The following is an 11,511-nucleotide window of genomic DNA, read 5'->3' on the forward strand; positions in this document are numbered from 1 at the left end:
CAGTTGCCAGGCTCATCTTAAAGTCGTGTATCGCAAAACAGTGTTAAGCGCTTGGTAGGCGCGTCTTGGAGCTTTCACAGGACCCTAGCGCCTCTCAGTACCGAGTCTCTGTTTAAACCTGGGTTCCTCCTAACACTAGGGGGAGGCCAAGATCCTTGGGACGTTCCCCAACGGGGGCAGGGGGCGGGGCCTATTGTCAAGTCACGCCTACCCCTCTTGTGACTGGCAAGGACACCAGCCAATGGGTGCTAGCCAAGGGCACGCCGACGCCCCGCCCCCTGGAGATCCCCGCGGTCCCACAGCATCCTCCGGCCGACTCCTTGAAGGCTCTGGCTGGGGCGGACCGAGGAGCCGTGCGCAGGCGCGGAGTCAGACCTCGCTGTTGCCCCCATCGCCTCGGGGAGTCTCATCGACAGTGGGTCTGCTGGCCCATCGGGGCGCTCTTCCTCCTCTCCACTCCCAGGCTCCCCGCGCGCCCTACGCGCCCTGATGGCGGAGCTGCGGCCTAGCGTCGCCCCCGGCCCCGCCGCGCCCCCAGCCTCTGGCCCTAGTGCTCCTCCGGCCTTTGCCTCACTCTTTCCCCCGGGACTGCACGCCATCTACGGAGAGTGCCGCCGCCTTTACCCTGACCAGCCGAACCCGCTCCAGGTTACCGCTATCGTCAAGTACTGGTATGCTCTGGGCCTCAGGAGGACCGGGCCGGCCGGGAAAGCTCCGAGCACGGGGGACGAAGTAATTTTAATTTGCAGGAGGGGGAGGAAGAAAACGGTTAAAGTACTTGGGAACCAGGGGTTTCCTGATGCTGTGAAAAGAATTAAGACAGAAGTTGGGAATGGGGACAAAGGGTTAACGGGACCCCCTGAGTAGTGAAGGGTTAACCGGGATTAGAACTGAGAACTGGGGGTGTCTACAGAAGCGGAGGGGGGACGTGTGAGAGGGAACTGTGAACGTGGAGAAAGGAGGGGGCGCCTGTAGAGGGTCGTTAGTGGGCTTGGGGGAGCCAGGGGGCGGCTGGAGTGGAAGGAGGGAGGTGAGGCGGGGCCTGGAGAGCATTTGAGAGGGCTTTGGAGGGCACGAGACCGCGTCGTCTAGGGCGGTCCGGGGGCCAGGACGCCCCTGTGGGTTAGAGGGAGCAAGATGCGGGCATTGTGCCTTTGCTGAGCGAATGAGGCTCCATCGGAGTGCAGGAGCTGCTATCATTCAGTGCGAAGCTGTTGCTCTCGAAGTTTGACAGAGCAGCTCTTCCAGATAAACTTTCTGCTTACTCTGCACAGTTCGCTTTTTCTCTGCAGAGCTTGCTTCTGGCTTCGCAGCTGCTTTTGCTTTAGAACTTTAGTTAAGAACAGGCTTCGGGAGAGCCAAGCTCTGGCCGGGGATTGAAGGGGATCGAAGCTTGACACTAACGGTGGGAAGGGCGTGAGGGGAGACGTGAGGGCGTGAGTGGCCAGGAGGAATGAAGTGCAGCCTGAAGAAACGCTTCCTGTCATGTCTTCAGGATTTCAGCCGCTGTTTAAAGTTGCCCAGTAAAGGATCAGTTTCCAAATGGGCTATTTTGGGGGTAGAAATGGCCCTTTCTGATTCCTGTTTGCAACCCATTTCTTCAGTCAGCCTTTAGACAAAACAGGTGTTATGGGACAAGTCCTCATGGTGTGTCTGGGCCAAAAATAGACCATAAGATGGCCATACTCGTGCGGGCACTCACTGTATAAGATGATCGGTGGATCCTGGAAGGGTCCTGGGTATCGCTGGAGTATTGCAAAGGGTGGACCTGAAGGGGAAAGTGGTTGTCTTTGCTGGTTACACCCCTCTTAAGGCTCAGTCTTTTTTCCTGTGTGACATCCTTGCCTCTGAGATGGCAGTTAGGCTGCACAGGGATGAAGCTAAGTTCCTGTGTCAGTGGGAGGATGATGCAAAGAAAGCTGACAGCCCAGAGGGCCTGGGAGCCAGGAGGCATGCCGGCCGTGCGCCTGTGGAGGACAACCTCATTCCAGGCTGAAGAGAGTTTTGAAGAGCACTTCCGAGTGGGAAGCAGCTCTTGCTAACTTAATCACTCATTTAGCTCTGTATTTTACGAACTTATCCCACGTCATGAGAAACATGAGGCTGGCCTTGCCACGCTGTTTGCTCTGATCTTGTTTAATCATGAGGGGAAGTCCCTGCTCAGAATAGGGCAGGTTACCTACATGGCCATCAAGACAGAGTTGTTTAAAGGTATAGATGCATTATGCAAAGGACCAAGAGTAGTTACAGCATTTTTTTTTTCTTTCTACTGAAGGCTTGTCATGAGGCTGTACCCTCAGAGGTAGACCAGCATGTGATAGCAAACAAGAAGGTGTGTACAGCACTTTGTGAAATAAGAAATGCTGCCTGGATGCAGGAATCTAAGAGAGAACAGCTTGGCGACTGGTTCTTTTGGGGACTCAGAGGGGTTTGCAGAATAGAGATACTGAAGTTTTTTCATAGTCCTTATCCTTAGGATCAACTGCTTGGGTCTGGTTATGGGTTGAGGGTTGGCCTTTTAACTAGTGGTCCCTGGACAGCAAGGGTATTCCAGCCAATGGTTGAGATTTTCAAGCAAGGCAAGGATCAGAGCAGGGAGGCAAAGCCTGGTGCCCTTAGGTCCACTGCAGTCCTGCAACCGCCCCATAAAGAGAAGTCAGGTGTTCAGGGAATTAAGGTGGGGGACGCTCCGAGCCCTTGGACTGTACCTTTTCTTAAGTGTAAAATATGATTTCCCACGCTCCGAGCCCTTGGACTGTACCTTTTCTTAAGTGTAAAATATGATTTCCCACAGTCATCTGAGTGTGCATGCTAGAAGAGAACACTCTGAGCATGCGTGTGAGCCTAACGTGCCCTGACTCTTCTTATAGCCTTTTCTTGATGTGATCTCTTGGGAGACTGAAGGAGCTGCAGCATGCTGCCAGGTAAACAGGGTCAGCACACACAGCGTCATAGCTTGTTGCTGGACGGACCTAGGCTGCAACAAGGGCTGTTGGGGATTTGCAGCAGGAACTTGGAGAGAATACGGAGTCTTTCTTAGGATTCTGCAGCCTTGATGGGGTCCTTTTCTTTCCTCTATCCTTCCCCCAGATGTTTCTAAATCTAGCTGGTTATGGGTTTAGTAAAATGATCTGGTGAAATCACAGTTAAAGACAGACATTTGTCCCCTTACTTAACTCACTCGGGTGAGATCCTAGGCTATTTGTAGTGACTTTCTTTCTTGTGACTTCTATAAATAAATTAGCGCACACACACACACACACACACACACACACACACACACCCAAGAGAATAAGGATTTCTACAAAGGCTAACATCCTGGCAAAGAGGATGAAACCAGACTTACTGGTTTTAAAATAGGGTTTGGATTGCATGGCCCTGGCACCCTGGCTGGGATCTCCTGTACCATGTCTTTTATTTGGTCATTAGCTTTCCCTCAGGAGTTCAGCCCACTTGCAAAGTGCACTCCTGTCCATGTTCCAGGGGCAGGCAGAGGCCAAATGCACACTCTGGTCCGTAGAGTGGTCCATGGGAAGCAGCTGAATGCGCAGTTTAAGGGCTCAGTGCAGGCTTCTGCTGATGGCTTCTGTGCTTCAATGGACAGTGTTTCCCTGTCCGTTCTGAGAGAAAACAGGTTTTAGTTGTTGTTTGTTTTGTCTTGCTTTGCTTAACACTAACTGTGAAAAAGAGCTTTTATTGAATTAAACCTTCAGTGAGGTAATGCCTGAATCTCTTCCTCAACTGCTTCTCTCTTGGGTCTATGGGGGAACTGAATGTGACCTCAGGAGCCACAATCCGGCAACGCCCCAGCTCTTCCTTTGAGACAAGAGCCTCCTGGGGTACTGTTTCGGATGCAGGTGCTCCCAGGACTCAGCCTGGCTCATGCTGCTGTGTGACCGAGTTTTGATCTGGAGAGTGCAGGCCAGGATTTGTGCGGACTGGAAGCTTTGTGTCTATTCAGAAGAAACAAATAATAGAAGGCACAATACAGTCTTTCAGGAACCTGCTATCTAAGAGACAGATGCAGAAGGGAACCAGTACTTCCAGGAATGATGTCCACTGGGCATGCTCTGGGTAGTCATTCAATAGATGCCATTGATTGACTGATGCATCTCTTACCTTGAAGGCTGGGATGTTGACGGTTATCATAGAAGACTCCATTTGGAGTCAGCAACTCGAAACAGGCAAAGGTGAAACGGGCAACCGCCACGTCTGTTTTATTTCTAAAAGAGACCCTGTCTTTTGGAGGGAAGAGAAGGGAACTCTTGAACCTGTGGAATCACGAAGCCTCGGCTACTTTCCCTTTGCTCATCCCTTTAGTTATCTTTGCTTTAGGTTCCTTTAGGATGGGGCTTTTGGGTTTTTGAGCAGAGCCTCTTGCCTGATGTTTTCTGGTTTCTGGGTTTAAGCTGACGCCTATGCCCTGTCTTTTGCAGGCTGGGTGGCCCGGACCCCTTGGACTACGTTAGCATGTACAGGAACACGGGGAGCCCCTCCGCCAGCGTCCCCGAGCACTGGCATTACATCAGCTTTGGCCTGAGCGACCTCTACGGCGACAACAGAGTCCATGAGTGAGTGGCTGCCGCCTGTCTTTCCTTACCCCTCGCCTGCTTCTGAGGTTTATTGGACACGTGTGACAATGTCGGTTTTCTGAGAGTGACATTTTTCAGTGGAACTCACTGTGTAGACCAAAGCTGGTCTTGAACTTGTGGTGGAGGGGCGGCTTGCTTAGGCTGGTCTGGAATTCTGCATCCTCCCACCTCGGCCTCCTGAGTGATGGGTTGCAGATGTGTGCCGCCAAACTTGAGTTCATCTGTGCTTGGATTGTCCACGTCACATGTTTAGCTCTAATCTGCTTGTATTCTCTGCCCTGTGCCTTTTAAAATCTTACTCCCTCTCAGGGCTAGAGAGGTGGCTCAGCCAGGGCTCAAGTGCTTAAGTTAAGAGCACTGGCTGCTCCTCCAGAGGACCCAGGTTCAATTCCCAGCACCCACAGGGCCGCTCACAACTATCTTTTAATTCCAGTTCCAACAGATCTAGTTTCCTCTTCTGGCCTCTGCAAACAATAGGCACACAACTAATCCACAGACATATATGCAGCAAAAACATCCACACACATAAAAGAATAATTAAAATATTCTTACTCTTCTCCCTGATTTCTCTTTATAATCACCTAATATACATTTTAATTCCAAAACACATTTTGAAGCCAAGTGAAATATAATTAACTTAGTATTTAATTCTCCAAAATTACAATTAGAATAATTATAAAAGCCAACATTTTTAATCACTGATTATGCACCAGCTACTCTTCCAGTCATTTTATACATATGTGTCATTAATGAATTTAATTTTCAGCATAACATTGTGAAACTAGTAGATGATAGTATCTGCCCCACCTAGTAATGACATAGAAACATAAAGAGCTTCTGTAAGTTAATTAATGTCATTCCCAGCAGTGTGAGGGCCAGGATTGATTGATTGATTGACTGGCCAATTGCTTCAGAGCCAGGATTTACATGAAGACAGTCTGGCTCCACAGGTCAGACTCCTTCAGGGTCAAACCCAGGTCCTCCAGCAAGTACGGTGTCATGGAGCTACACCTTCATTCAAATAATCTTTGGTTGTTTTGAGACAAGTTCTTAGTATGTAGCCCTGACATGCCTGGAACTTGACACAGCAGCATGGAAGACAGGAAGAGCTACAGCAAACTGGAAACAAAGTTAAGATCACCTTCACAGAGGTCCACCTGGGATTATGGGCATTCAGTGACACCAGCAGCAGCAGCACCACCGGCTGAGCCTTGCTACTTTCTCAACTGTCCTAGGCTTAGTACCCACCACCAGATAGAATAATAATGGTGTCAAAGGTCTCCCTGTTTCCAGGTTCCCTTGCTATTGCTGTCTTATAGATGAGGAAATTGAATTGCTTAAGCCTCACATCTAGGTTATAAAAGAACTGGAACTTGAGTTAGACTGAGTTCAGAGTTTGAACTTTTTTGGGGTTTTTCTTTCAAGACAGGGTTTCTCTGTGTAGCCCTGGCTGTACTGGACATACTTTGTAGACCAGGCTGTCCTCAAACTCACAGATAAACTCATGTCTCTGCCTCCCCAGTGCTGGGATTACAGGCCTGCGCCATCATAGCCATGGAGATGGAACCCTTAACTGTACTGACTCTTTGCCCACAGGCCCAGGCTGTCTTTCTCCCTCTTTTGTTAGGCTCAGAGGCCAGGTCTCTCTTCCCTCACACATGGCAAGTAGTGTCTTTTCTTGCTTTCATAGCCTTCCAAGTGGATCAGCAGAAACCCTAGGGACAGATTAAATTTTGCCTGAGTGGGGACCTTACCATACAGTATTTACAGTGGAGATAGAATGGTGTGTGTATATATATATATATATATATATATATACACACACACACACACACACATATATATGTGAGTCAGTAAAGAAACTATGCTGTATATTTTTTCCTTTGGTTTTGGGAGTCAGGATCTCATTTTGTAGCTCAGATGACCTAGAGCTGAGTCAGTAGTTACAGGTGGTTGTGAGCCACCTGGTGTGGTGCTGAGAACTAACTCCATTTCTCTGGAAGAGCAGAAAATGCTCTTAACAACTTTGGGAGTGGCAGTGAGATGGTTTAGTAGGTAAAGGCACTTGCCCCAGGCCTGATGATGATCTGAGTTTATTCCCTGGAACCCGTGTAAAAGGTGGAAGCAGAGAAATAGCTCCACTCTTGTTCTCTGGTCTCCAGACTCTTGACATGGCGCACGTGTACGCAGTCATCCTCAGACACTGTCTTAGGCGGAGCTGCTGTGTGATGAGACGCCATGACCAAAACACATGAGGAAGAAAGGGGTTGTTTGGCAGGAGCTGAAGCAGAGGCCATGGAGGAGTACTTGCTCCTCATGACCTGCTCAGCCTGCCCTCCTATAACACTCAGGACCACCAGACCGTGGTAGTACTATCCACAACATACTGGGCTTCCCAGGTTAATTAATAACTAATTAAGAAAATGCCTTACATGTAATGGCACACGCCTTTAATCCCAGCACTCAAGAGGCTAGCCTGGTCTACATAATTAGATCCAGGACAGCCAGAGTTATGTAGAAAGACCCTCTCTCAAAAAAACAAAAAAGATTTCTGATATTATTAGTGTTATTGTGTGTGTGTGTTTGAATGTGTAGGCACATGTGGAGGCTAGAAGAGGGAGTTGGATTCCCTAGAACTGGTGTTACAGGCAGTTGTGCGTCTGATATGGGTGGTGGGAACTGAAGTGGGCTTTTTGGAGACAGCAACGAGCACTCTTAAGCACTGAGCCATCTCTCCAGACCCCCTTCCCGCTGTGAGGGATTCTTATTACCTCTTACATACAGACAGCGAAATTCAGCAGTGCAGGTGGTAAATGCACCTGGTGACCCCAAGTCTGTTCTTCACCACGTGTTGTCTGTTTTTTCATGTGTTCCTACTGTGTCTCCTCCGAGCAGCAGCTTTCTTTTTTTCTCACAGCTTGTTGAGGATAGAGACAGGCACTTCCTCTTGCTCAGGGACGGTAGGAGCAGCCTTGCTTGGTAATTCTAAGGTGAAGAACAAGTGAGTGGTATGGCCATTTCCACCCACATTTTCCCTGCCTCAAATTCACTAGAGGGAACAGAATGAGAGCAATTGTTTTTCACCAAACCTGCTTGCTATACAAGCATGAGGAGCTGAGTTTGGCTCCCCAGGACCCACAAAAAGAGCTGGACAAGGTGCTGCACACCTATAATTTTAGCACTGGGCAGGTGGAGACAAGAAGATGCCTGGAGCTCACTGGCTATTTGGTCTTACTGAATGGTGAACTACGGGCTCCGTGAGAGACCCCATCTCAAGGTGGCGAGCAGTAAAGGAATTCACCTCACCACATCTGCACACTACATTAGCATGTGCGCGCGCACACACACACACACACACACACACACACACACACACACACACACGTATAGTGATATTTGAATGCTGAGAATTGTACTCAGCCTCCACCCCATTAAAAGTCTAAAAATACAAAAATTATGCCATGAGATCTCATGGTGTCTTTTTTCCTTCCTTTCTTTCTTTCTTTCTTTCTTTCTTCCTTCCTTCCTTCCTTCCTTCCTTCCTTCCTTCCTTCCTTTCTTTCTTTCTTTCTTCCTTTTTTCTTTCTCTTTTCTTTCTTTTCTTTCTTTTTTTTTGTCTCAAGACAGGGTTTTCCTGTGTAGTCCTGGCAGTCCTGGAACTCTCTCCATAGACCAGGCAGGCTTCAAATTCAGCTATCCGCATGCCTCTGCCTTCCCGAGTTCTGAGATTAAAGGTGTGTGCCACCATGCCCTGCTTATTTATAATTTTTTTTTTAATGGTTGAAACACTCCAAATCCTTTCTTTTAGCTTCCTGTAAAGTGCAGTTCACTCTTGTTTATAGGTCCTCTCGTACAGTTGCACCTCGGTGTTTCTTGAACTTAGTTTCCATTGATCAGCTCCTCTCCATCTTCTGCTCGTCTGCTCTATGCCCCGGTTAACCACAGTTCCTCTCCCCCTACTGTGGGTGTATCAAAAGGGTCTTTTGTTTGGCTTGTCCTGGTGTTCTTAACTGTATTTTTATTTTACATGCGTGAGTATTTTGCCTTCATGTATGTCTGTGCACCACTGGTTTCTCTAGTGCCCTGGAAGCCAGAAAAGGGCATTAGACATTTGAGCCTCAGTTGCCAAGCACTTGCCAGAAGCCTATAGCTTTGGCTTTTCCTTTGTAGCCAGGCAGGTGTGGTGAGAGTGAGGCTATGAAGAGGTAGGTTCAGCCTTTCTCTGAGGATTTTTGCTGCTCCTGGATCTCTAGAAGACTAGTTGGACAAAAACTCCCTGAGTCCACAGGAAGGCCTTTGAGGCTGCCTAGCTGGAGAGTGTGTTCAGGAGTCAAGGCAGACTTCTCTGGTGCCGATCTGTGGGGCAGTCATCTGTTAGAACTAGTGGACTGCTTCCAGGGGCTGTCTTCATGTGGAACTGACCCAAGTGGCCTCGGGAGAGCTAGGCTGTGTCCCACAAATACTGACTGGTTGACAGACATGGCTTGTCCAAGCGGGTTTGGGGTTGTTCTGGTGTGCTTTCTTTAGCTCCTTGACTGAGGCCTGGAGCCTTCTTTCCTTTCATGTTCTTCCTCACTGGACTCCGCACCACAGGAGTTATTTATTGAGACACTGGACACAGATTAACTTGTCTGCTTGTTATTATGTGTGGACTCAATCCCCTACAGTTGAGAAAGGTTAACTTTCCTTTCTCAAAGCTTGCCTTGCCGGGGCCCCGTAACATGCCCGTTTATCTGCTGCTGTCTCCAGCAGAAACCCCGCCTTTGCTGTGTGTGCAAGTCTTGGCCTGGCCTCCCAGTGGATCTGAGCTTCCCTCCCTCGAGTGCCTCACAAGATGGTCCCCAGGATAGCCCAGCTGAGTTCAGCAGGCTTTCGGAAGGAAGTGCTGTACAGGCTGAGTGGAAGGGAGGCCGCTCTGAAGCCTGGTTCCTTTGCTTTCATCCTAAAGGTGCTTAGGTATAGGCTGACTGTGAGATTGGGATGGTTTCTGCTAAGGCTGGGGATTCAGATCATCTGGGAAGAGTAGGAGGCCCTTGTCCTGGGGCTGAAAAGGGATAAAGTTCAAGATGGGTCTCTGACTTTTTTTTTTTATTCACTACCAGGTGGTGGCAATTGCACACACCTTTGCTAATTGGCAGGCACTCAGGACAGAGGCAGGCAGATCTCTGTGAATTCAAGGCCAGTCTGCTCTATAATGTGAGTTCAAGGACAGTGAAGGCTACACAGAGAAACCCTGTCTGAAAAAACAAAACAAACAAAGATAATAAAAAATTACACTTATTTATCTGTGGGTAAAAGAGACAGTTGTGTCCCAGTGTGTGTGTAGAAGTTAGGGGACAACTTGCATGATTTCTTGCTCCACCATGTGGGTCCCCAGGAGCAAACTCAGGTGGTCAGGCTTGACAGCAAGCACCTTTACAGCAAGCTCTTTTTTATTGTTGTTATATCAGACGCAGGGCTTTGTGCATGCTGGACAGACTCTCTAGAACCCCAGGTCCCTAGACCTCTGAGGTTTTCAGTGCTGAGAATTGCCTTGTCCCTGTGTACCAGAAAAGCAGTGTGGGATTAGGAGCATGAATGCATGGTTGTGGCAAAGTGTGGGAGTGTGTTACACTTCCATGCCTGCTTGTGGAGGTTATCGCCCGCCGTCACTTTCCACCTTAGTTTTTTGAGACAGGATCTCTCACTGTCCTGGTTAGGGTCACCATTGCTGTGATGAAACATCATGGCCCAAAGCGTGTAGGGGACAGAGGGTTTATTCTGCTTATGCTGTCATATCACAGTTCATCATCAAAGGAAGTCAGGGGCAGAAACTCATGCAGGGCAGGAACCTGGAAGCAAGAGCTGATGCAGAAGCCATGGAGGGGTGCTGCTTACTGGCTTGCTTCTTACAGCTTTGTCAGCAGTTTTCTTATAGAACCCTGGTCCACCACCAGCTCAGGAGTGGTCCCACCCACAGTGAGCTGAACCCTCCAACATCAGTCACTAATTAAGAAGCTGCCTCATAGGCCTGCTTTTCTCCAGATTTTTTAAAGTTTTATTTATTTATTATGTATACAATGTCCCATCTGCATCTACATCTGCATGCCAGAAGAGGTTATAGATGGTTGTGAGCCACCATGTGGTTGCTGGGAACTGAACTCAGGACCTCTGGAAGAGCAGCCAGTGCTCTTAACCTCTGAGCCATTTCTCCAGCCCACAGCTGGGTTTTTAACCAATGTGTAGGGTCTACAGTGTTGTTACTGGGAAACTCATCCCTGTCTTCAAAGGAAAAGCCTTCCTCCCTGGAGGTTCTGTGGCTGGTTTTTCTGCTAAGGGACCACCATCTCTCCTGTTCTTGAACTGACCAAACATGGCCCAGATTTTAAAGCTTGCCACATCTCCCTTCCCATCCCTCTCTATCCTCCCAGCTTTCCCTGGCTTGTCTTCTTGCTTGAGAGCACCTCCTAATCTATTCTCCCCAAAGTTCCTAAGCTGGGAAAGACAGCTTTCCCAGGCAATCTGAACATCATGGGTTGTTTTTTGTTTTTTTGTTTTTTTCTGGAGTAAAACCAGGATTTCTAGCCCCTTTTCTCCAGATCTTACAGAAGCATTTTCTCAGTTGAGGTTTCTGCCTCCCAGTTGACTATAGCTTGGGTCAAGTTGACATAAAAATTAGCCAGGATGCTCACTGAACCTGGAGCTCAGTGTTTCAGCTACACTGGCTATCCGTTAATCTCTCAGAACCCACCTGTTGTTGCTCCCCTCCCATCTGGGGCTACAAGCCTGTACCACTATGGTTAACCTTAGAAGGGTGATCAGAATATGATCTCATATTTTCATGGTTGCATAGCAACCAATTTACCCATTGAGTCATCTCCCCAGCTTATCTGTCTATCTATCTATCTATCTATCTATCTATCTATCTATCTATCTATCT

At 48.5% G+C, this 11,511-nt stretch overlaps 1 protein-coding gene across 2 annotated transcripts in view; it reads left to right on the forward strand.

Annotated features, from left to right (window-relative positions):
- Positions 1 to 324: 324 nt before the first annotated feature.
- The window catches only part of Sufu (SUFU negative regulator of hedgehog signaling), a 96,167-nt gene continuing 84,980 nt past the window's right edge, over positions 325 to 11,511 (forward strand). For both annotated transcript variants that reach the window (XM_055591558.1, XM_055591559.1), the window contains exons 1-2: positions 325 to 671; positions 4,437 to 4,571. In XM_055591558.1, coding sequence (XP_055447533.1) covers positions 490 to 671; positions 4,437 to 4,571 — 317 coding nt within the window. In that variant the 5' untranslated portion in view covers positions 325 to 489. The remainder of the gene's footprint in view (positions 672 to 4,436; positions 4,572 to 11,511) is intronic.

The sequence above is a fragment of the Psammomys obesus genome, unplaced genomic scaffold (genome assembly GCF_907164565.1).
Source record: "Psammomys obesus unplaced genomic scaffold, mPsaObe1.curated_primary_1811, whole genome shotgun sequence".
Taxonomy (NCBI): domain Eukaryota; kingdom Metazoa; phylum Chordata; class Mammalia; order Rodentia; family Muridae; genus Psammomys; species Psammomys obesus.